At 35.7% G+C, this 26,368-nt stretch overlaps 3 protein-coding genes and 1 pseudogene across 3 annotated transcripts; 2 read left to right on the top strand and 2 right to left on the bottom strand.

The window, feature by feature from the left end:
* Positions 1-3,330: 3,330 nt before the first annotated feature.
* Positions 3,331-3,819, top strand: LOC110699391 (uncharacterized mitochondrial protein AtMg00820-like). The gene is made up of 2 exons (XM_021876911.1): positions 3,331-3,394; positions 3,467-3,819. The coding sequence occupies exons 1-2, from the start codon at positions 3,331-3,333 to the stop codon at positions 3,817-3,819; spliced, it is 417 nt and encodes a 138-aa protein (XP_021732603.1).
* Positions 3,820-11,979: 8,160 nt separating this feature from the next.
* LOC110699158 (P-loop NTPase domain-containing protein LPA1 homolog 2-like) lies at positions 11,980-19,065 on the top strand. Its single transcript, XM_021876643.1, has 8 exons — positions 11,980-12,443; positions 12,759-12,920; positions 14,145-14,473; positions 15,935-16,016; positions 16,561-16,986; positions 17,073-17,819; positions 17,980-18,087; positions 18,382-19,065. Exons 2-8 carry the CDS (start codon positions 12,762-12,764, stop codon positions 18,730-18,732), a joined length of 2,202 nt encoding a protein of 733 aa, XP_021732335.1. The 5' UTR covers positions 11,980-12,443; positions 12,759-12,761; the 3' UTR covers positions 18,733-19,065.
* Positions 19,066-19,192: 127 nt separating this feature from the next.
* Positions 19,193-22,240, bottom strand: LOC110699159 (pentatricopeptide repeat-containing protein At2g28050-like). Its single transcript, XM_021876644.1, has one exon. It carries the CDS (start codon positions 21,712-21,714, stop codon positions 20,419-20,421), a length of 1,296 nt encoding a protein of 431 aa, XP_021732336.1. The 5' UTR covers positions 21,715-22,240; the 3' UTR covers positions 19,193-20,418.
* Positions 22,241-23,977: 1,737 nt separating this feature from the next.
* LOC110699390 lies at positions 23,978-25,297 on the bottom strand (annotated as a pseudogene).
* Positions 25,298-26,368: the final 1,071 nt, after the last annotated feature.

Here is a 26,368-nt window from a genome sequence, read left to right as displayed (position 1 = left end):
TGCAACCAGAAACCATTGAGATGATGGATGAGAATCTGACCTATGAGGAAAGACCAATAAAGATTCTGCATTCTAAAGTAAGAAGTACAAGGAATAAAGATGTGAGAATTGTGAAAGTATTTTAGTCGAATTAGAAAACTGAGGAGGCTACATAGGAAGTTGAGGTCGATATGAGGAAACGTTACCTAGAGCTGTTTGCCTAAGGTTAGTGGTCGAGTTACGGGAGCATAACTCTTTTTAAGGGGGGTAGAGGGCAATAAAGTTTCGCGTATTTGCTTTTCGAGTCATTTTGAGTGATTTTGAGTCTTTCTTAAGTTGGTTGGAGTCTTGAGTCAAGTTAGGATATGCATGAACCAATAATTTCAAATGATTTTCGTATTTCTTTTGGCTAAGTTACGGGACGAAACTTCTTTTAAGGGGGGTAGACTATAATACCCCGTATTTTTTAAACGTATTTTCTAATTAATTAATTAATTATTATTTTCTAAAAAGGGTATTTTAGTAATTTATTCTACTTTTTGAATTTTGGAGCCAAAATAATATTTGAATTTTGGCTCCAAAAGTATTTTAAAAATTAATTATTATTTTTGGATTTTGAATAAGATTTATTATCTATTTATTTTATTTTAAAACCCGGATTATTTATATATTTCGGATATTTTAATTAAACAAAATTATATTTTATTATTTATTTATAAGGGCCGAAAATTCCTAATTCAATTACTATGGTTTTTGGATTTTCTATGTGTAGAAAATCTGATTTTCTTAGTTATTTTATTTAGTGAATAATTGGTATTTTCTTAATTAATTATTTTATAAAATAAACAATATTTACACAATTATTTTTAAGCCTTAAATCTAGCAAAATATTTCCTAAATACTACAAGGATGTCCGAAATTTTGGAGCCATGGAAGCTCAAAAATTTTGGCCACTTGGTTGGATTTTTGGGTGATTTATTTTGGTAAATTGTATTTTAATTATCTCCTTAAAATCTCTTATTTTCCTTAATTTTATTTTCCACATCCTAAATATTTGATCATCTTATTTCCTTACCTTATTTTATCTTTTATTATTCCCCAAGTAAACCTCCTTTGCCATATTATTTTTCATGACAACATACTTTCCTTAATTTTGATAATTCTTAATCACCTTAATCTCAAACTTTCCATATTTCTTTAACGCTCTTCTCCAATTAATTTCGTTAATTCTTTTTACCATAATTCTTCCCACATTCTCTTGTCACAATTCTTGCATGAGCTAGCCTATAAATACCTTCTCATATTCTTCACACCAAAAACTCAATTCTCTTCTTCTCTCTTACTCTTCTTCTCCTCTTTTCTAAACGAAAATCAGCCTGTATATCTTTGGAGCCAATTTTCAGACACTTTTGGTAATTTTTGGAGTTTTTCTATTTCACAAAAAATTGTTTCTATCAAAAATTCCTTGAGTTTAGGCTCAAGAATCACCTAATTTAGAGTTATATTGAAGGAATTATGTCCTCCGCAAGTTCTGCCTATTCTTTCCAACGCAAATCCAATTCTCTTTAATTTCTCTTCTCTTTTTCTTATCTTTACTTTCTTGCGCCACCACCACCAATCACCATGACCGCCACCTCCAGCCACCTGCCGGAAGGCTGCCCTTGCCGCCGCCTCTCTCTCTCTTTCCCTTGGTTTTCTACCTATTCTTCTTCTCTTCTCTTATTTAATTAATTAATTATTATTATGGGGGATTTAAAAAAATTATTATGAGTAGTTTTAATTAAATAAAATCAGAATTTTATTCATGTTTATGAAAAATAATTTAAAAGGTTCATGTACATGTAGTTGGGGGGTTTTAATTTAATTGTTGTGATTATTTGTTAACCTTATATCAATTAAGGTTATATTTAATTGTAGGGTGTGTTTGATCCAAGTGCTTGAAGTTTCTTTGTGTTTGCTAAGCAAGGACCAAAGTTTCGTTAGGTGGCTAGATAATTTTGAAATTGATTGGATTATATAAGCATGTTTTGCATGATTTTTATGATGATTGAATTAAATTCAATTGAACTATGATTTATGGAATAAAAGCATGTTAAAATAATTGGTTTGATAAATAAATTGGAGGATTAATGTTATGTTTGAATGGTTGAATTATGTATCAAGTTTGAATAAAGAAATTGATTTGAAAAGTTTGATGAATTAAATAAAAGGTTTTTCAAATGAACAGTTATTGATTTTGAAAAGTTCCTTATATTAGATTTAATTCTCAAGTATTTATTAAAAGGTTGATTTTTAAAGCATGTTGAATTAAATAAAAAGGAGTTTTGAGTTAACCTATTACAAAGGTTGATTTTTATTCAAAGAGGAATTTTATGAGGATTATTGAATTATTTATTAAAAAGCTTTACAAGCATAATTATTATATTAATCCCACTATGCAGATTCATTGAAGTCTATGGACTTTGTATGACTTAGTCTTTCTCCAAGAATAGCCTTGAAATAGTAGGAGACTAGCTTGGGGGGTGTGCACACTTAGAGAGGAGGTTGAGTTTTCGAAAATAATTGATTTGACTAATCATTATTATTGAGTTATTGGAATTATTTTGAGAATATTGAGAATTGGTTTTCAAAAGAGGAATTGGTTTTATAAATCGTTTCATCGAATTATTGAATTATTGAGAATTGGTTTAATCATGAGTTTTGGAATTCATTGGATTGATTATTGGAATTGGTATTAAAAGCATGTTTGCGAATAAATTGAATTCACTTATCTTGCACTTATCGTACTTAGCATATTTTGCCGTATTTCTTATTTGTTTTGGTTCGCGCTGTTTACCGTAATAATAAGCAGTGTTGACTAATTTCAGGTAGAGTCAAGAATTATGCATATGGGAGTCCCTGGAATGTTCTTCATCTAGATTAGGAATGTTGGTCTTTGTTTAACTATGACTACTCATGACTATGGTTACTATTTATATTATTATTAATAAAGGAAGTATTGAAGTTTCCGTTGCAAAGTATTGGTTTTGGTTAGTAAGTTTGAGTAGCCTTGCGTAATCACGCGGCGGTAATACGCCTAAGTCTATCTCTACAGTATAATTATATGTATTATACTAGTATTTCCGTAGAGGGAGCTTTGGGGGTGTTACATTGGGCGCTGGGTCCGGGCAGCAGTAGCCACACCCAGCTACTGTTCAGTCCGATGGAAACCCAGCGGGTGCTGGGTCTGTGCAACAGCAGCCACGACTATCCACTGTTTCGCTAGATGACAGCTCCAACCAGCAGCTGCAATCCAATTCTATGGGTCGGGGATGTCGAGAAAAATTTCCTTTGGTCTTACTTCATGATTACATGACACACACATTTTTTGCTAATAGTTGGTCTCGCTCCGTTCCGGCTTCCAATCTCCCTTCAGGTACTTCGTACCTTTTAACATATTATATAATTTATGACACTTATTATGTGAATTGTTGGAATTTTCTTGCAGCCGTTGTTAAGAGCAATGATCTGAGGACTTTTAAGGAGGCTATGAAGTTTGAAGATTGGAGGAAATCTATGAAAGAAGAAATTCTAGCTTTAGAAGATAACGAGAAGTGGACCTTGGAACATCTTCCACCCAGAAAAAGAGCTCTTGGTAGTCAATGGGTCTATAAGACCAAATTTTTGTCAAATGAGGATGCTGATCGACTCAAATCCAGTTTGGTGGTGTTTAGGAATCATCAGAAGGCAGGTGTTGATTATGATGAAACTTTTGCTCCGGTTGCAAAAATGACAACGGTTCGAATTTTTCTTGCTATTGCGGCTTCAAAATTGGGAGTTTCATCAAATGGATGTTCATAATGCCTTCTTACACGGTGATCTTGATGAGGAAATCTACATGAAGTTACTACCTGGTTTTGAAAGCTCGAATCCTTCATTGGTTTGCAGATTGCGCAAGTCGTTGTATGGTTTGAAACGGGCTCCCAGATGTTGGTTCTCAAAGCTTGTAACGGCTTTAAAACAGTATGATTTTCTACAATCTTATTCTAATTATTCTTTATTTACATATACTAAAGGCAATGTTCAGATAAATATCTTAGTTTATGTCGATGATCTAATTATCTCTGGAAATGATTCCACTGCATTTACTGTTTTTAAAGCCTATCTTAGTGATTGTTTCAAGATGAAAGATTTTGGTCCTTTGAAGTATTTTTTGGGTATAGAGGTGGCCCGTAGTTCACCAGGTTTGTTTCTGTGCCAACGGAAATATACGTTGGATATCATCTCTAAAGCAGACTTGTTGGGGCCAAAGACAAGTGGTTTTCCCATAGAGCAGAACCCCAAGCTTGGCTTAGCTAATGGCGATCTTATTTCGGATCTGAAGTCGTATCGCAGACTTGTGGAGCGTTTGATCTATCTTGCGGTCACTCGTCCTGATTTGGCATATTCTGTTCATGTGTTGTCCCAATTTATGCAAGAGCCACGGAGTGAGCATTGGGATGCGGCTTTGAGGGTGGTTCTCTATTTGAAAGGAACTCTGGCTCAAGGTATTTTGTTAAGTGCTGATTGTGATTTGAATCTGCAGGGTTGGTGCGACTCAGATTGGGCAGCTTGTCCTCTCACTCGTCGCTCTTTATCTGGTTGGTTTGTATTTCTAGGTAAATCGCCTATTTTGTGGAATAAAAAGAAGCAACATACAGTGTCTCGGTCTTTTGCAGAAGCCGAATACAGGTCCATGGCTGGGGTCACTTGTGAGCTAAAGTGGCTTAAAGCTCTGTTGTTGAGTTCGGGTGTTCAACATCCAAAGGCAATTAAGTTGTTTTGTGATAGTGAGTCAGCTTTATACATAGCAAAGAATCTGGTTTTTGATGAATGAACAAAGCACATTGAGGTTGACTGCCACTTTGTTCGTGATGCAATTAAGAAGGATTGATTTCTCCTTCTCATGTTTCAACTTCATCTCAACTTGTGGAAATTTTTGCAAAGGCTCTCGGAAAAACACGGTTTGATTATCTTCTTTCCAAACTGGGCATTTTTGACCCGCATGCTCCAACTTGAAGGGGGGGTATTGAGATATATTGAGATAATATCGTATATTTGTTAGAATATATTATCTTATGTATTTTAGTTAACTTTCTAATATCCTAGTATATCTTTTATTTTAGGGTTAGTAATATTGTATCATATATACATACATATATATATATATATATTAATTGAGCCGTGAATGAGAAGGGAAAGTCGTATCATTGCAAATTCCTACAACATAATATTCGTTGATTCATTCTTTAACATTTACACACCACTCTCACACTAAGGCATTTAGGGAACTTTTTTTTTTCAACAACAAAAAACATAACAAAATAAATAGTATGGAGCCACATAAACTAGAAGTATATAAGAGGTATAGGATTAAGTTAGCTTTCCAATAAGAATAAGTATAGAAGTTCAAAAGTATAATGAAGAACAAGGTTGATGTATATAATGAAGGATAATTCATAACGACATTTTTCTTAAAATGTCAACGATCAACGATCAACTCTCTTAACGAAGAGATTCATAGGTAACCGCCCTCCACATTCAATAAGCAATCAAGTACTGAAAATATAATATCTTAGAAACAACAATCTTTTATTTTCTAGGTACTAATGGGCATCGGTTTGTCCCTTAAACCGGTGCCCAGCCGGTGCCCATTATAACATATCTATTAACTTCAATAATGGGCACCCGCCTATTTCGCACCGATTCAAAACCGGTGCCAATAAGCTGCTTTTGAACCGGTGCTCATTTGTGTGTTTTCTACTAGTAATGAATAAGAGATTTACAAGGATAGGAAGATGATGAAGAGAAAAGGCCTTCAATGATTATCCGGGCACGGGCCCGATTGGACCAACTCACACGACCTAGGTAAACAAACCTACATTTTCCTCTCTTTAAACACAACAAAAAGTACTTAGTTAATGACTCCAAAGGTCTCCTGTTTAGGACAATATAAGAGGTTATATGGTGGGATTTATTCGACTTCAGTCATTTGACTTTAATTCAATATAAGTTGTTTTCTTAGGTAAAGATTATGCGAGATTGAATACAAGATCAATTTACACTACAATCAAATGATCGAATCAGACAGAGTTACTTTCACAACTACTCTGTACATAAGATTAAGATCCCCTTGTTGAAAAATGATATAAATTACAACAATATAATAGAGTGCAGGAAGAATGTTCAATGTGCAACGGTTATTATATCACCAATTGGTTTTACCATAAAACCTTCTCCTTGGGTTAATTGCCCAGACCCAATTCATATTTTATTTTATTTTTTTTAACAAAATTAGTGTTATTCCTTAGAGGTGTTAAAAATAAAAATAAAAACAACTAGTAAAGAACTCTAACCGTCTCCTCTCTAATTTTTTCTCTTTAGGGTTTTTCAAAATAAGTGTTTCATAGGCTGGAAATAGCCAAATTTCATTTCCGACCTTTTCCCTTTAGTTTCTTTATGTTCTTGTTATTGAATTCAATAAAACTACATTATTTGATTCTATTGTCATGTATTAATATTTATTAGATTTCCCTTTCCCCTTTTTTTTAATGGTGTTTAGAGAGCCACAAGGATGGGGTGAGAATCGATCTCAGAATCTCCTGAAATCGGGAGGAAAGCTCTAACCACTTGAACTATCCCTCACTCTATATGACTTTTTATTTCAAATTTTTATTCCAAAAATTAGTGTTATTCCTTTAGTTATTTGTCTTATTACACATGCTCATGGTGGCTTGCTTTCGGTTTTGGTACGACATTAATAAATAAGTCGTCCTAATTTTATGTTGCTGCTATATATTAGTCATTATTTTAACACTTCTTATTTTGGAATATAACTATTATTACTATTTTATTGTTTTCTTTCCCTTGAATCCTACTCACACAAATTTTTTATTGTTTATCTTGCCCACAAACTATTAAAAACACCCCACTAATCACACTTACATATCAATATATCATTCTTTATGTATTACCCACATGCTCTCTTAAAATAACCCCAATTAATTAACAAGAGGTCAAGATGGCAAGGCGGCAAGGCGAATGGGTACAAACTACATACAGAAACCATACTCACTTAATAATCGTTGTCTCTAAGATTTTATGTCTCCATCTCATTTTACTAAGTTTAGGTGATGAAGGAAATATTTAAAATCATATCTCAACATCATCTTTTTGGAATTAATGTTATGTATTGTTGACCAACAAAACAATATGAGCATAATAAAAGATCAGGTCTCCACTAGATTGGGGCGGGCGGTGCCGCGGATGTGTCAAGTAGCTAAAAACTACAACATTTTAAAAATTGGGTTTCAAAATGATACTAAATAACTAAAAACTTAATTCTCAAGCAATAAGAATGATAATAAATAAAGTTTTGCTAACATAATATCAACAATACAAACTTAAAATAGTTTTATTAGTACACTATTTATAAAGTCATAAAATATTGATACACAATCTAATCTAGTAGGTCAATCACAAGAGTATGAGACAATTAATGTTAAATAATGAACAAAGTATGTTTTTGACACCTAAAATTGTTTCTCCTAATACAAAACTCAATGATAATAAAATACTAAGTGTATGTAAGATCAAATTAGTTTAGGGTCTAAAGAGATAACCAATGAATGACAACCACAACAAACTTATATTATAAAAGTGTTTTATATACCCAAATCTATTATATTTCCAAAGAAATTCAAATGGTTGGATAGCATAATTTTAAAAGAGTTTTAAATTGATATTTCATAAGCTTAATTTCAATTTATATTGAAAATAGGTAAACCATTGAATAAAATTAAATTAGGCCAAATATGACACCCTTGCACAGTTGCACTCTTTAGGCCATATGATCATACAATATATAAATGATATGGATGTGAGACCAATCAGATTAAAATATATACTTCAAGAGATTTCCAACGGTATATTATAAGCCCAATTTTAACTTCGCAATCAAAAGTTATGGGCTTCGAAATATCAAAGTTTTTGCAAGGGTAGAATTGTTAAATACGGTGTGAAATCGTAGAATCAATCCGATTCCACCGATTCTATCCGATTTATGAGCGGTTCTACCACACAACGATTTTGAATATGATTCAAATCGCTTGGGTGCAGTTGATCAGGATTGTACGATTCTACGGTCCAGATCGCGATTTTAATAACAATTATTATATATGTAAACAAACATTTTAAGAATATAATTGTCCTCACACTATTAATAGTTTAATTTTCTCATACTTTTAATCGGTATAACCAAATATTTTAAGGATATAATTGTCCTCACACTATTAAATATTTATATGTGTTTTGTTATACTTTTTAAAAGGTAGGGATAAGACTATTTTATTATTATAAGATCACTTTCTAGCTTGAATCATCTTGATGGCTTGTCTACCCGATGATTCCTTTAACAACGCATAAAAAACCCCTTAAGAAACATATATTATTCCCTAAAGAATAAAATTAGTAGGTGTCGTGAAAAACTCGAAGGTAGGAAACAAAATAAGGACAAAAATGGAAACTTAAAGTGGAAAAAAGTTTAGGCAAATATCCAACTAACTTTTGTGGAATGCTAAACATCGCCCGCAAATCTCCACATAAAGCCCGCAAACTTATGTTGAAGTTACAATATTGCCCTTTACCTTAAAAAAAAACACAACCTCAATAAAAATCAAAGTACGGGGATGTCGAGGCTCGTGGCAGCAAGGTGGTTGGCTCGTGGCAGCAAGGTGGTGGTGGCTCGTGGCGGCAAGGTGGTGGTGGCGCCAGGTCCGGCAGCCACGTCCACCGGCCTGGCGTCTGGGCAGGACGCCCAGCCACGGTGAGTGGCGTTTGGGACAGGCGCCAGTCACTGTGGCTGGGCGTCCTGCCCAGACGCCAGGCCGGTGGACGTGGCTGCCGGACCTGGCGCCACCACCAGCCGTCGGCCGTCCTGGCCAGGCGCCCCACCACCTTGCCGTGGTTGTTTTATTATTTTTTTTTAATTTTTTTTTGTTTTTTTGTATAATATTTTTTTTTTTTGGAAATTGAGATTTTTTTTTTGTATTTTTCTGTAATATCATGTTTTTTTTTTGTTGGAAATTGATAATTTTTTGTTTTCTTTTTGTTGTGTAATATTGTGTTTTTTTTTTTGTTGGAAATTGTGAAAAAAATATTTCTTTTTTTTTTTAATATTTTGTTTTTTTTTTTGGTAACTGAGAAAATTTTTTATTTTGAATTTTAAGCAAGTTAAATGTAAAAAAAAAAAAATAAAAAAAATAAAATGGTCGGACCACCACCCTGGAACCGGCGCCTGGCCGGGACGCCGCCAACATGGTGGTGGCGCTTAGCCGGGACGCCAGTACCATGGTTATGGCGCCTGGCCTGGAAGCCTCAACCATGGTATAGGCGTCCTGGCTAGGCGCCACCGCCATGGTGGCGGCGTCCCGGCCAGGCGCCGGTGCCACGGTGGTGGCGGCTCCTCCCGGACGCCAGCCATCTTTTCCGATGACATTCGTCGTCCCCCGGATCTCCGGCCTCCCCCGGCGTCCCCGTACGACTCCACATTTTTCGGTGAGTGAAATTTTCGTTTTCAGAGAAAATTGACAAAGGGGCAAAAATGTCAAATCATATTAATTTTGTGGGCTTTATGTAGTAATTTGTGGGCGATGTTTAACAAATCCCCTAACTTTTTGGGTAGAAGCTTTCAGTTTTGGACAATTCTACGTAAAATTACCATAACTATCCCTTTTAAAATCATAAATGGGTTTCCAAGAGTTTATGACTAGTCATTGGAAAACTTTTAAACAAGCTGTCATCTAAAACTTAAATCACCAAATATGTGAATTTATAGTCATCCATTTACCAAACTTCATCACAATTAACAAAATCAAATTAATAGTTAGGAAAAATTGCTCGGAATAATCCGACCTTTGCCTCATCCGCCCAAAATAATCCCACCTTTCAACTAATTATAAATAATCTGACCTTTATACCTTTTCCGCTACCAATGGTCCCGAGTGACTTGAAATCGACTAAACAGGTTACCATTTATGATTTGGAATTGTTTGCACATGTGTCACCATGTGGTTGGTCATAAAAAAATTTAAAAAAAAAATTAATAAGAAAAAATTATTGAAAAATAAAAAAAAAAAAAAAAAAAAACGGCCACCTTCTCTGGCTTACCACCACCGAAACCACCTCCCCCACCCAGCCTACCCACCGAAACCACCTCCTCTACTCACTTTTAGCCCACCGAAACCATCACTCTCCCCTAAGAGTGGCCGCTTTGATGATTTTGCGATTATAGGGATGATTAGTAGGCGTTGAAGCGGCTGGTTTGTGGTGTCTTCCAGCGATTGTTGGTACAACTGTGGTGGGTGGCGATTGATCATTGTGATGGTGGGTTCGTTGGTGGTTGCTACGGTGAGAGTGGTTGGGTTAGTTTGTGGGTGGTGCGTTTGCGAAGGAGGAGCAGCGACGGTAGCTCTGCTTTTTAGGTGGTTTTGCAGGTTGGTAATGGGGTCGAGTTGGCCGAAAACAAGGAGAGTGAGGGAGGGGTTGGCCAGAATCGGGAAGGGGAAGGGAGTTGGTGGCCGAAATCAGGAGGAGAAGGGATGGTGGCCGGATTGTGCAGGGGGCCGGTGGCTGGGGCTGCTGGAATCTGGGTTTGGGGTTTTTTAATATTTTTTTTTTCTGTTTTTAAATTATTTTTTTCTATTTTTTAAAAAAAAGTTGTTTTTTTTTACCAATCATAGGCTGACATGTGTCTAGTAATTTGTAATAACAAGTTAGATGACCGGGTGGGACCATTTAAAGCGAAAGAAGTATAAAGGTCGGATTATTTAAAAATAATCGAAAAGTAGGAATATTTTGGGCGGATGAGGCAAAGGTCGGATTATTCCGAACAACTTTTCCTAATATTTATTTGATACTTTATAAATTTTTTACTTTTAAATTTTTATTATTTATATAAATAAAATGAATACGTGATATGTTAGGTAAAAAAACAAAACCAAGTTGAATTTGACTTAATTTTTTATAGTTACCTAGATTCTACTTTGAATATACCGAGTTAAAATTTTAACTTACATATTTCTTGATTGGTGGGAGATTGAGAAAAGCTAAGGAAATCTCAACCCACTGATATATTTCAATGTTTTAGACTAAATGAATTAGAGTAAAACTAAAAGATGTTACCACTCTAGTTGTTAGAATGGAAATTGAATCTTAAAGTTATGATTCCACAATCCTAGACTACTCGTTTGATTTAAAAGTCTAAGTATAAAATTTGACTTAATTTTTTATAGTTATCTAGAATACTCGATTGATAAGATAGGTAATTGAAGTATCAAAATCTTCAGATACTTTACGATTTCACAATCCAATGATTTGATCCTACAATAATAACTTTAAAATGGTAAAATAATCTTATATGTTATTGCTCACAAACAAGGCTCATTTACGATTGTATGTGTTATATAACATGATATAGACTATAGTGTTTCTCTTTTTTTTTTTTTTTTTTGATAATGAGAAAATAGAGACAGACGAGCTTTATCTACAAATGATCTTGGGACACTACTACATGCAACAAAATTATTCTATTACAAAGGTTCGAAAAGTCTAAAACTAAGCTCTCAATAATTAAACAAATAACTTTTAATACTATTATATTCAAATAGGACTAACTATTAACTAACTAACAACGACATAATCATATCTTTAGCAATTTCAGAGTACGTAGAATCTTATGATTACACAACATAATTTCTAATATCCCTATCGATCCAAAATAGAATCCCGATTCGAATAACTCCAAATCTCCAATCATCACAATAATATAGCATGATAACATATTTAGCAAATAAAGAGTATGTAAAATCTTACGATTACACAATATAATGCCAAATATACCTGTTGATCTAAAGTAGAATCTCGATTCCAATAATTTCAATCACCACGGTAACTAACTTATAAAATCCAACACGGATGAGAATCAAAACCCCACACTTTCCCCTAAAAACTCCTACTTGATTAAGACGGTGTAGATAATAATAAAAAACGATCTCAAGTTGGGTCAATTTTTTCGGTCCGCGGTCCTACTACACGGAGGGAATCACGTCCTTTTGACATACTTGTTGGACAAACAGGACCAAAACGAAGCAAAAGAGGGAGATTGCGAAGGTGGGCGGCCAGGCGCGAAAAGAGAGAAAGATATTGAAGAGAGAGAGCAGAGCAGAGCGACTCGTGTAGGCTTAACGCATACGATGCGTGGCTTCTATTGACAGCAAAAATGGCGACAACAACCAACACTCGTCTTCTCTCATTTTTGTCCTAAAATGGACATCTTACTCTATAACTATAACAATTACACAAATTCTTTATTCTTTTTATTTTAATCCCCAAATAAAACCCTAATTTCATACCTCAATCTTTTATTCAATCTTACATTGCTTTTTCAGGTATGATCTTCAACCTTGTTCTTGTATATTTTATTGCATTTTATATCCACATTGTTGATTTTTCTTCATTTTTTTGAATATGTGTTTCAATTTTCATGATCCTGAATGAAGTATATGATTGTTATTTCAATTTTTCGAGCTCTTCTGATTTTCATACAAGTTTATTTGATGTTTTTTTTTTTGGAATTTTTTGAATTTTTACAAGAGAGGTTATGAATTTGATCTCATTGTGTTTTTTTTTATTTTTTCCTTGATTAATTGGATTTGAGAAATTTATTGTAAATATGTATATTTTCTTTTTCATTTTTCGTGTAGAAAATGGCCGAAATGAATAAAGTACTGTATATAGTAGTTATGGACGGAGATCACAATAAAGCCGAGAAAGGGGAAATGGAGAAGGAGTCGTTTCGATATACTCGATCTGTACTGCAGAGTACTTTGCAGCTTATGGGATGCAAAGCTCGCCATGCTTTTAAGGTAGTTTTAGTTTGTTGTTTCGTTTTGATTTTAGTCGATTTTTTGCTTAATTACTTTTGTTTCCTGGTACTTTACTTTTAGCTTTTGTTAAGGTGACAAAGTGAAGTTTGATTTCTTCCTCAAAAAAAAAGTGAAGTTTGATTTCATTTTTGGATTTTGATTGCTCGTTGTTCTTTTTGGAAGTGTATGATTTCGTGTACGAGAATGTTGTTAGGTTGGGTTTTCGCGGTTGTTTCGTATAGGGAAGTAATTGATTGGCTGATATTTGAGTATCTGATTCTGGTTGAATTTTGTAGAACTGTACTGCATTTAGAAATTTACAAGGGAGTGGCTGAAAAAAGAAAGTGCGGGAAAGATTCGAACTTTTGGCTTTTGAATCTAAGCTGGAGTTGCTTTTATATTGCTTGGCTGGAAATCAAAGTTCCTTTGATTGGTTGAATTTTTGTAGTTTCTTTACTTTTCAGCTGACATTTGTAGTTGGCGATGCATTGTTTTTGTGGAGTTTCAACTTGCAACTTAGCAAGTACTGTACGGATGACAAAGTACATGCTTCAAAATTAACCTTAATAACTGGCTGGCACTTGTGTTATTGCATGATATTGAAACAGATCATGATTTTTTTTAGCATAATTATTTGTTTTTTGTGTTATTGAGAGGAATCTCAGAATAGACTTGTCTTTAAATTACTTCATAATCATGATCAATGTTACCTAATTGGCTAAACTCCCTGCGAATTGCGAATTGAGATAAGCTAATAATGGTCAGTTTTGGGCTATATGTTTGGGCGAATTAGGGTAAAAGTGATCATGATCAGCCGGTTTTGGAATGGAATTTTTTTTCATGCGTGCATAGTTTAGTTTTGGAATGAATCATATGTGGGTGGTTGTTAATGAATCTTCTCTTTCATATAAATATAACTTGTCCACATCTTCCGCAGTGTTTTTTTTTTAATAAACTGACCCACCGTTCACAGTTTCTTGACATATCAATGTAACTTGTGATGCTATCTCTATCTTCATTTGGGTATGACAGAGTTTCCATCACTGCTAACAGTTTAGACTGATGTTGATTGTAGTAAAATGATCTTGCTGAACCCGTGTAGGTGAATGTTTTGTTAGCATGAACTGCACCAATCTTTTTAATGTATCACAGATCTCTGTTTATTTTTCTTGGTCATATGTCAGAATGTCACTTAAAATGCTAAAAAATTTGCCTATTGTTTAGATTAGCAAAAGGGTTTTTGAAATGGTGAAAAGTCAAAGTTCAAGTGACACATCAGCTGGCATGGGTCGATTTGGAGCTGATACAACTTATATAAGATCAAGGTTTCAAGAACCTCCATCCCTTGGCAATCATCTGGTTGAAGCTCGGGTGAAGAATAACTTAGTTATGGAGAAGGATGGTGGACCTAAGAGTTTGTCATCAGAGTTGTACAAACGGCGCACGACAGTGTTCATTGGTAGAGACAAATTCTTGGATATTGTATGTGATGGCCTATCCGAGTATAAATATGTGGGTCCCAATCAACGTGAAGATTTGATTTTGGCTTGCAGGTATGCGTAAATTTTTATTTTTTTTAAATAAAGCTATTTTGTTTACAATTTGTTTTTCCTCATAAAGTCTCAATAGCCTTTATTACATCTGGATTATGTGTAAGTTGGGTGAGGTTCAAGTATTGTTTGTTACCAAGCAAGATACTGAAATATCTTTTTGCAAACCGAGCAAGTCTCACAAATTTTATCATTCCATAGTGCTTAGCTACTTGTGGTGGTTTCTGATTCACGGGGCTGGTCTGTCTCTTATGGATGAGTTAATCAGTAGCTGGATGTGGTTTTTATACGTATTATGATTTGTCTTCAATGCTTGCTTTCATGTTTAATATATCTGTTGTGGCTGCTTCTTAAACTTATCTTTGGTTAGATGGAATCACTAGGAGAGAGACTGAGGGGGAAACACCCTTATCAGACTTGAACCTGTGTCTCACATGGCGCCTTGGGGGAAAAGACTTGAATTTCACTTGAGTCTTATTAATTAAAGCTGTAAAACGTATGTTTTTATGTAAGTTGGAATAGATTGTTTTCCTTTTTTGTTTTGGTAGGACAGTTCAGCATCATGAAATATCGAAATCTGTAGAAAACCAGTGCACCTGATTGGCATATGGGCCAATGTGTGTACAGTTATACTAATCATTATGATTTATTTATGCATCAAGTTACTGTCATCCAATGATGGTGTCTTTGATTGTATTGTCTAATACTTCCATACTATCCATATTTCCATGTAATATTGTTTTTCTTCTAAAATGTTGATAGTATAGCTATTTTGAGATTTAGTTAGGGATAGCATCATGATGATCTCTATATAATAATGCTTCCTTCTATCTCTAACTTCTAATACTTTAGCAATTATGTTTATTGCCGAGTGTTTAGCACCAATAGGAGACTTCTAGGCAGCCAACATTAGGGATTCAAATGTCAAACTCTTATAAATGTATGTGAACTTTAAAAAGCTTGTATGAACAGGAATAGTGTGTTCCATCTCAAGGTTCCCAGGCTTTCAGCCCTGAAGAGTTTTGGATTTAAACAAAGGTTCTTTTGACATGTACGCTTCGATACTATTGTGGAATCTCTTACATAGTGTTATTGATTCAATATTCTTTATCCATTAGTGAGATACATGTATGCAACTTTAGTTGTTTAGTATTGCTCTTAAACCATATATCTTGTAGCTGTAAGCTATACATTTTGTGGTGAATTACAAACAAGATTCAAGTATGGTTCACTTGGAAGATTGTTAAGTATGAGTGTATGCAAGCCTTTGGGATGCATCTTTTGCTTCCTATTGCTTAGTAGACAAGAATTTTTGTTTTTGTTTTTTTACTTTTTTTGAAGTGTTGTTTGTTTCTGCTTCTTGAGATGCAAGCTGCATCATGTTTGCATTATCACCTGTCTAATTGATTCACCCTTTCCATTTCTTTGAATCACATTGCTGAAAGTGATATGTGTTGATTGCAGAATCCGTGAGAGGAAGGAATCCATGACCATCTTGTTGTGTGGAACTAGTGGCTGTGGCAAATCTACACTGTCATCCTTGCTGGTATGTACACATGACTTGTTTAATATCAGCTACAACAATGCAATATTCCTTTGCTAGTTTGGGTGTATTGATCTAGTTTGTTGTCTTCTCTCTTGGTTCACTTATGATTTTTTTATTTTTATTTATTTTTATTTTTTTTAATGGGACACTTATGAGTTGTTATGTATTGTAGTTTGATAGATCAATTTGTTTGCTGTAAAATTATTGGTTTGTTGAGTTCTCTATTGTAATTTCCTGGAGATTTCATGCAATCATGTGAAGATTTTATGGCATTGGGCATCCACTATGTCACCTCTTTCTGCATGTTCTTTCACCATACTGTCCTTACCTGATGCCTGTATACATGGCTTCCTTTTAAAACGAAAACTGTGAGGAATAGATTTATTATGATGGGAACCTTTTTATGTGCTACTTGTTATATATCGTTTTTGTTGTTGAAGCTAAATTTCATTATTTGATTATCAATTTATGTTGGGTTCCTTCAGAACCAATTGATCCCTGTTTCAAATCAACCTCAAAGTTATTTCTTTTCTCATGTTTATAGGGAAGCAGATTGGGAATCACTACTGTTATATCAACAGATTCCATACGACATATGATGAGGAGTTTCGTTGATGAAAAACAAAATCCTTTGCTGTGGGCATCAACCTATCATGCAGGAGAGTATTTGGATCCTGTTGCTGTTGCAGAAGCAAAAGCTAAAAGGAAGGCCAAGAAAAAGGATGGGAGTACTCAATCATTTTTGAAAGATGGTTTGAATGATAATGTTCAAAATGGAACAACTGATCATCAAACGCCAGAGGTGGGTGCAAATAATACTGAGCTGATCAGTCCAAAACAAATGGCAGTTGAGGGATTTAAGGCTCAGAGTGAAATGGTCATAGAGAGTCTTGATCGGCTGGTCACTGCTTGGGAAGAACGGAAAGAATCAGTTATTGTTGAAGGGGTACACTTGAGTCTTAACTTTGTGGTGAGTAGATGTATTATTTGTTCTTAAAATGAATGCTTACCTTGTTCAACTTTAAGGTTCTGATATTGTCGTACCTTGTTTGGCAGATGGGGCTTATGAAAAAGCATCCTTCAATTATACCGTTCATGATATACATTACTAATGAAGATAAACATTTGGAAAGGTTTGCGGTGCGTGCAAAGTACATGACCTTGGATCCTACAAAAAATAAATACGTTAAATATATTAGAAACATTAGAACAATACAAGAATACCTATGCAATCGAGCTGACAAACATCTTGTCCCTAAGATAAACAATACTAATGTAGACAAAAGTGTAGCAGCAATCCATGCCACAGTTTTCAGCTGTTTACGAAGGCGTGAAGGTGGAGAGCAGCTGTATGACCCTACAACTAACACTGTAAATGCTGTTTTAGAGGAATTCAGGAATCAATGTGCGGCAGATTCGCTGAGCTCTAAAGGGATGTTTCAACTTATTCAGAGGCAGGGATCATCAAGACATCTGATGGCTCTTCTAAACGATGATGGTTCTGTAGCAAAGGCTTGGCCAGTAAATTCTGTTGACAGCAATGGCAATCCTAGTAAGGGGCATGGTGCTGACACTGAGATAGGAACACCTATGTATGGTCCGCTGCAAATTGGCAAGGCAGAACCAGTAAATCTTCAGTTCGGTCATTTTGGTTTAAGTGCTTGGCCCAATGATACTGGCTGCACGAGCCATGCCAGCAGTGTTGATGAGTCGAAGGCTGAGTGGAATGGTACTGATACTGGGAGTAAATATTACTCTTCCTGCTGCAGCTCACCTCGTATGTCTGATGGGCCTGCTAAGGAGGTAAGTCTTCATGTTCATTCAGATTTCTAATTGGAACCTTGTTTTTTTTCCTCATCCTTTTGATTTCATTAATATGCAAGCCTTACGTTCCAATGAAAAATGCGAAGTACCAAGTGTTTTTTTGTGCACCAAGCTTTGTTGAAACTCAATTGTTTTACAGCTAAAGGAAGAGCTCTCAGTATCTGGCAGTGATGAAGAGGTTGATGATCCACCCGAGATCGATAGCGATGAGGACCTGAGTGATGGTGACAAACATACTCAAGAAGAGGTAATATATTTTGTAATGTTATTAGGAACTAATGATTGTTGTCTTCCTCATGTAGTAGCTATTTATACGTTTTATTACTGTTTGACCACCAAAGTTATTAGTGTATAGACTCCGACTCCTATTGACTAAAACTCTATCACCTTGTAAAGCTGTGTTGATGTCTCGTCTTCAAGTTCTGGAAATAAATTATGCCATTGGTGCTTAATGGAAATGTGAATTTTCTACTTTTTGGTCAATTCCACCATTGTGCTTGAAGGAATGCAAACCTAACGGCAGTATTTGTTTCTTTTTCAGATGGAAGGTTCAGTTGATGAGGAATCCACCAAGTCAGATGAAGAGTATGATGATCTAGCAATGCAGGATGACCAAGAATATGGCTCTGTGTTGAGCAATCTGTCAGATGTGGTAAATAATAACAAGATGAGGGACAACTACAAGTACCCGCCAACTCTTGACATGTTCTTGAGGACTAACAGTGAACCTTTGTCTGATACATTCTGCCCATACCCTCCCGTGTTTGCTAAGAGTGATAAGAAGATTCTTCCAAGCAGTAGTAGGCTGAAGAAACGCTCCCTCAGTATTCCGGCTTTTGTAAAGCACGGGAAGGCTGCAGATGCCATAATTTCTGGAGCAGCGGACTCATAGTGCAACAATTAACCGTCTAACCTTGCTATTTTAATTACTTATCCTCTTTTAGAACCCTCCTTTCTTTTTCTGGTAGAAGGCATGTTGTTTTCTCAACTGGCAGGTTTTCTATTTTTTTTTCCTTTCGCTAGGGTATGTAGATCTGTATTTTATATGTTGATGTCCTCCCTTGATTGTATAGTGAGGGCTGTTGTAATCTCAGACCATTTAATTTGCTGCTTTTGGCTGTCAATAACTATAGATCTGTAGGTGTAACTCCATTAGATGTTAGTTTTCTGAAATTGCTGTATCTGAATAATAAAGTTTCATTTCTGCAATATATCTGCTTGCTTACATTTACCTGTAAATATTTTCTATCTTGCTATGGACTTGATTCTAATTTACTGATTCTTTAATTGGGATGGAATCAACTTAGATTTTGAACGAAATAAAGATCAAAATACAATTTTATTAGCCAAAGTAACACAAGGGAGAACTATAGAGTTTGGGATAAAATTTATTAACAAATTCTCTCATGAATTAAACTTGCATAATATACAAGACTTGATGGTACTTCTAACAAACCTAAACTTAAGACTAAGCAAGAACAGAGAAAAATAAACACTAGAAAATTATGGTGCTTCTATGATACCTGTGTATCCCAAAGGTCCGAATGATAACAGACTGGGTTGACAGATATAAAGCCTATTTGTGCACCTCACTAGTTACTGGAGCTATCCTTACGCAATTTCAACCTTGATCTCCAGATGCAATGCTGAGTTTATCATTGCTGCCATCCTTGTGAGGTATCAAGAAACAACACTATCAGCAAATATTACGGTGTTGCATACAACATACAATCAGGATAGATACCAGGGTTCGTAATTGACTTCCCCACAAGCACAGCAAAGGTCTTGATTGAAGTCTAAATGAATAGCTCCATTATATATGGATACATGGCTCATCACAAGCATCAAATCTTGGATAAAGTGGTACGTAATGCCTGTGTTTCTTTGCACACAAGACCCTACACCATATGACATTTTGCATAATAAGTTAATAGCCACAAGATTGCACAAGGGAGCTATGCTTATTGTTTTATGGCTTCAGCCAGGCTTCATTAGTTTAAAAGGCACAGAAATGGTTACAGCAACATTGACAGCTACAAGTTTCCTTTAACCAAGGGGCTGAAAGTTTAACAGCAATGGAGATTAATGGTGCTATAGGTCCACTGGAATTTGACTGGGATGTACAACCATACACATTGGTCATCCATCTATGCATATCCTCTCAAAAAGCTGCTGCCCAAATCCTATTCATTGGAGTATCAACCTATTTTGTCAACACAGCCAGTGGTTCCTGAAATGCCCAGTCTAACATTGACCGTTCCTGAGATGTCCCAAATCAAAACTTCAGCAGGACTGAAAGAGCTACGAGTAATTCGACTATTTCTGGATGTTGCTATAGTCTGACAGCTCTGATAAATCACCCCTCTTTAGACCTATACAGTTCAGACATGAGTATTGGATCATTGCTCTAAGGCTCTGCCTTCTGCAATGTTGATCATGCTATAAGTACAAAATCTGCGCCCATCCTTTGCTTGTTCTCCTCATTTCCAACTCTTCACATAAAAGACTATAAATATCATCATCATCATATTGACTAAGCTTGGGGTTCAGAATGGAGTTCTGACATGATTAATCTTGCTCAGGATGGAATTTCTTTATTTTTTAATTCTTCAAGTTCTTCCATCATCCCAGCTTTTTTGTATCCATCTACTAAATCATTCCACATAGCACCATCAACCTCACCTCCCTTGTTTAGCACCTCATTCACCAACTCCTTGACCTGACCCATCTCTCCAATCTTGCACATACCACTGATCAAACATCGATAAATACCATCACAGGGGGCAATCTCCTTCTCTTGCATTGTTCTAAGTAATGAAAAACCATTGCTTGTATCTCCCAATCTACAATAGCCTCTAATGACCATATAGTACAAATACGCCTCCACCTCAAAACCTTTGACTTGCATCTCCAAGAGCAACTTCTTTGCTTCATCAACCTTACCATAACCCGAATACCCATCAATCAAAAGCTTATAAGTCGTATCATTAAACGTAATTCCTTCTCGTTCCATCAAACACAACACTAAATCCAACTCCGCGAATTCCCACCTTCTTGAACATGCATCCACTAAAGTATTAAATGTTATAACATTAGGTTTAACCCCCTTCCCAACCATTTCTTCCACCAATTCTCTACCCATCTTCAACTCCCCAATCCCACACAATCCACTCACAACAATTGTCAATGAAAACACAGAAACCTCCATGCCTGAATCCATCATAAGACGAAAAAACTCCAAACCTAAATCAACCTTATCAGCCTTAACCAAAGCATACAAATGAACAGAACAAGTTCTCTCATCCCTCTCAACTTCTCTCTCAACCATGTACTCAAACGCAGTAACAGCCATATCAAACATATGATGATCAGAATACAATTTAAGCAACATATTCAACAATTTCGTAATAATTCTAGATTCCTTGCAATAATTCTCAACCCAATTTGTAAACTCACTAAAAGGGTACCTGTATTTCGCACCAATAATGAATTTCTGCAACAAAACTTCAGCATCCGAATACAACCTGGATTTAATTAGCCTGCAAATTATGGTAAAATGGGCATGAATATCAGGCTTGAATGAAAGCTCTGATTGATTATGGAGTACAATGTTGAAGATTCTCAAGCAATCAATAGTTTTCACAGATGGGTCTGAGAGAAAAGAGTGGAGTTGATGAGAGGATAGAGAAGTAAGGAAAGAAGAAATGGTGGTTTGGGGAGATGGGGTTGTTTCTGAAGCAGAAGAAATGGTGTTGAAAGATGAATTGATGAGGGTTTTAATGGGGGTTTGTTCATGGTGTAAGGATGAAGAAATGGTGGATGGAATTGCACTTTTTGCAGTTTTCAGGGTTTTCAGAAAATCTTGGGTAGTCATTTTGATGTTCAGAAATGGAGATTTTGTGGGGATGGAATGCTAAAATGAGAGTTCATTAATTAAGGATTGGCTGATTATAGTGAGCGCCTCAGCGGTTCTTCACTTCTGTGGTCGCTTAGAGGGCCATTAAGTTGGGTCACTGAATCCGATCTGGGATCGGTTATTTATCGATTTCGGGTTATTTGAATTTGGATTTGGATTTAGACTCGGTTGGTTTAACCATGTAGGGTGTTAAGTTTTCTCGACAATTGTAAGTTAAGTTATCAAAATAATTAAAAAAAAATAACAATATATGGTTAGTCATTTCAAATCACATAAAAGTCACCCCTAATACGTTTGCAAACTTCAGAGTGATTTGGAAAATTCGGAGTGATTAAAGCTCATAAAAATACTCCCTCTGTTCCATAATACTTGACACAGTTTCTATTTTTGTTCATCCCACAATACTTGATACATTACTTAAAATAGAATGAGACTACTAATAAAAAAATATTTTCCCATATTTTCTCTCCTCACCTACCCCACTCCCACCCCACTCCCACCCCACTTTGTTGTTTTCTTACGATATAAAAATACAAAGTTAATCTTTTATACGATAAATAAATATTTTAAATGACCCACTTGTAATTTTCTTAAACTATATGTCCACCCCAACGTCCCAAGTATTATGAGACGAAGGAGTAATAAACTTGTCTAAATCCGTATCATATCACATGAAAAATCCTTCCATTTTCCTCAATATAGAAGACTTCTCTGTAAATTTGTTGAGACACTTTTTTCACAAACCATGTTAGTTGCTTTGAACTAGACTCAAATTAAGCTAATTTTGAGTGCCTCCACAATCGATTAAGGAATTGTATTCCGTAGTTCAATTCTATTAGACAACCAATCCTTGAGTTTTAATTTGAGGGCGCGTGCCTGTTAAAAAAACAAATGAAGGCGCATGATAACTGTAAAAGCTAAATATATGATACTTCGTATGTGACCATCTTATTTGTTGCTTGTTGCTGACTTGCTGCAAATAATGAACAAGGTTCTTAATCTTTTAAAAGTGAGTCAATTTTCAAGTGAGGGTGTTCAGCAAAAGGGTCTTGGCTTTTTATTTTGGTCAAACAGCTAAAAAATATGCTTCGTTGTTGGATTTTAAGATAGCTTTTCAACCAAAAGGTGAAGCCAATAGGACTATTTTTTTCTATTGACTTTTGGCTTGTTGGCCTAATTTTTTACTAATAAACAGCTAACAGCCACAACTAATTTTATCAAACACTTTTCTAAACAGATGGCTTTAACAACCCATTTAAAAAGTCAATTCATATAGCTAATATTTCCAGATGGTCAAACAAGCCAAACAAATCAGCCAAAAACTAAAAGGCTGACAACCGATTGCCAAACAACCCCATTATGTTTGACACTGGATAAAGGAAGAATAAACAAGATTAAAGCCTAACTATTAAAGGTAGTACTGGTCTAAAACATATTGAGCTTGCGGCGGCTTGTTGCAAGATTATGAGCATCTTCGACCTTTGACCTCTGTTCCTTGGGTATGATACACCAGTCAATGTAATGGCCAATTATATTGATCTCATTGATAGTCCATAGCAAAGTTTTATCTCGTGTTCCCTTACCTTGCAAGAGGTCCGCCAACTTACTAGCATCAGTCTTGATTAGTATGCTTCGAATTCCGGCTTCCCAGCAACTTAACTGCTTCAAGACAAGCAACAGTTTCTGCTTGAAGGGCTGTATTTGCTATCCCGTAGGAGCACCCTTAAAGATTTGTTATGACCTCATTGCACTCCAAAGCCCATCCTGCTCCCCTTCTCCTTGTTGCCTTGTTCCAAGCCCCGTCAATTTGGATCGATAATCTTGCTGTGCCCCTCTCATTCCTTCCAAGTGTGAGCTCAAGTTGCTCATTTAGCAACTTGAACATTCAAGATCGTACGGAGAATTAAGAATTTTTTTACCCATGCCCAAGAGTCCTCTAAGTTAAAATAATCCAAACCCAAAGATATCCAACCCAAAATTTAATACTTGTAGCATTTAGAAATTTACACCATTCGTACATTCTCCTTCCTATGAGTAATACATTATATAGCCGTGGTCAAAATTACGTGTTGATATGCAAAACTCCAAATGATGCAAGCAAAAAAAAACGGTAAAAGTATTTTGGAAAGTAGAGAGAGATTCATAAAACAATAATTACAAAAAAAAAAATGAGACGTACAATTTACTCAGAAAGATCTAGCTATTTGATCACCTCAGGCAATAGTAAATTAGTCAAGTTGATTTCTTCAAAATATTTATCTGTGGATTGGTGAAGTCATTCCAAATCCCATCATCAACCAAAGAAGAACCAAACACAATCTCAATGTCAATCATGAAGCGGTATCATGACATCGGGAAACATATAAACAAGTGGTCAGCTTCCTTTAATAGGTACAACATCAAAACCTGCCAATAAATTATTCTTCTACTAACATTGTATATGATGCTAACCAAATAATCTTAGGCAATGCTGAGGCGGTGTGGCGGAACAATCCTAGATATGGAAGTTTTTGATTACCAGGCAATAAACCACAAAGGTAATTTCCCTGAAGAAAATTTCAGAATAGTCCACATTAAATCGAGGCGAAATGGGCAATACCTAATTGAATAACTAATTTCTGGCTATACATCAAGCATTGCTCCCCCTTCTTGGGACAGGCTTGTAAAGAACAACTGTGACAAACTTTGACCGGAAGCGATGAGTAAAACCGAGCGCCACAACAGATCTTGGAGCCTCCCTGTTTTCGATGTAAAGATGATTTACAATCACATTTTGAGGCAGGGGAAGTGTACCAGAGGTTTCTCTACTTGGAGGACAGCTTAACAGGGTATGCTGCAAGTGGGGAGGGACAACAGGTGGTTCATGTGCTTCATCTTCATTTCCAGGGTATACACTGCTATAACTTGAACTAGGCGAATCAGGAGTTTCAAATCCTACTACAGTACCTTCTTCCTGCGCAGCCAATTTTTTTTGGTTATAATCTAAATAAAGTACAATTCTAACAAGGTAAACACAGGCTCATGCTTACTCGCTCATCAGTGCAAGTGGTACTCATGTTGACAGAGTCACTCAGAGAGGCAAGGTCACATAAACAGAAAATTCTTTTGAGTGAAGAACCTGAAAGAAAATACTAGATTTTCAGTAAAAAGTTGAACAGTTTACAACAACCAAAAATGCAGTATAAATCAAACAAAAATATATTGATGCGCACACAAAGCTGAAACAATTCAAAATAGCATAGGAAAAGGATCAATATTTTGACCTTTTAACTCCAATAAATTCTTGGACAATGGAACAAAGCAGGTTGGTGCTCAGCATAACAAGCTAAAGTAGACAGAGCCAAAAAGAAAACCAACACAATGTCAAAATTATCATTTTAAATTTCATCTTCAGATTACTAAAAAGGGCATGGGCTCATCCATAAAATGATAAATTTGCTCATTCCATGTTTAAGTTTGCATTTCCTGAATGACATCATGTTTTAGAACCCCAATATGCACAGGTTTCTGATACCTTACCAGATGGGTTTTTGAAACTCATATCTTAGTCAGCAAAATGTACACATCAAAGGTGATAGGAGAATAAACTTGTAAAATAAGTTTAAAAAAAACAAAGGCCTAACTCATCTTTGCATAGAAGGTCCCCTCCTCTCCATGATCTGGCTTGCCCTTTTCCTACACATCCCATATAAATCCGTGACATAATCTCCCCCCCCCCCCCCCCCCCTCTTTTCCCAAAATAATACTCTGAATTGAGCTTAATTAAAGATCTCATCTCTACCATCTCAATCTGATTGGCCACCAAAGTAGGTGTGAAAAGATTGGTAGGAATGAGTTATAAAAGCTACTCTAGATTAGTTGCTAGTTCCACCTCCATCAAATGAACCTAACATCATCTTGAGTGCAAAAATGATTTGGGATTCGAGCATAGTTGCAAGGCCTCTGTCTAAAAAGAAGCAAGTCTCAAAAGGTGCTAAAGGCTTATCCACTTCTAAACAAAACACAGGACACTGGTATAGTATTGAAAGGTCCAGGGTCAGACATGAAAGTGTAGCTAAGAACAACTCATATTCCCATAATGTAGTCCCTTGAACTCAATACACAGAAAGTGATAAGACTTAAAAATGCAATCCCACTATCCCAGACACATTGAATCATAAAAAAATCAGGACAAAGATTCATAGCATAAAACCTGACAGAGCCAGGATTCTATAGTAACAGGTTAAAGGTAGCATAATATACACTTAACCTAAGCCTCGGGTAAAGAGCAATAATGCCCACCCTCCCAAATGAGAGAGCAAAGGAAGAAATAGAGGGTGGACAGCAATTAGGAGACCACAAGAAAATATTTATCAGGCAGAAGAACAGAAAGAAGTGATGAAGTTAGCTGACAGAAATTACATTCACTACTCATTCCTTAGACCACCAATGCCCCTAAGAATCAACATTTCACCAACTACCCATTCCTTAGACCACCAATGCCCCTAACAATCAACATTTCACCAACATTAATTCCAACTCTCATATCCATTCCTCAACACCTTACATGGTGTTGGACACTTGGACCTCACTCGGGCCCAGAGGGATAGAACAATAGATCCATACAGACAAA

Source organism: Chenopodium quinoa, unplaced genomic scaffold, assembly GCF_001683475.1.
Source record: "Chenopodium quinoa cultivar QQ74 unplaced genomic scaffold, ASM168347v1, whole genome shotgun sequence".
NCBI classification, from domain to species: Eukaryota; Viridiplantae; Streptophyta; class Magnoliopsida; order Caryophyllales; family Amaranthaceae; genus Chenopodium; species Chenopodium quinoa.
The sequence above is the reverse complement of the archived record's forward strand: the minus strand, read 5'-3'. Positions and strand labels throughout refer to the sequence as shown.

Coding starts and splice junctions, on each gene's coding strand:
- LOC110699159 (XM_021876644.1), bottom strand. CDS start 21,714: ATGACTACCCAAGATTTTCTGAAAACCCTGAAAACTGCAAAAAGTGCA.
- LOC110699158 (XM_021876643.1), top strand. CDS start 12,762: ATGGCCGAAATGAATAAAGTACTGTATATAGTAGTTATGGACGGAGAT. Junction 12,921..14,144: donor AAGCTCGCCATGCTTTTAAG/GTAGTTTTAGTT, acceptor CCTATTGTTTAG/ATTAGCAAAAGGGTTTTTGA. Junction 14,474..15,934: donor GATTTGATTTTGGCTTGCAG/GTATGCGTAAAT, acceptor TGTTGATTGCAG/AATCCGTGAGAGGAAGGAAT.
- LOC110699391 (XM_021876911.1), top strand. CDS start 3,331: ATGACACACACATTTTTTGCTAATAGTTGGTCTCGCTCCGTTCCGGCT. Junction 3,395..3,466: donor GGCTTCCAATCTCCCTTCAG/GTACTTCGTACC, acceptor ATTTTCTTGCAG/CCGTTGTTAAGAGCAATGAT.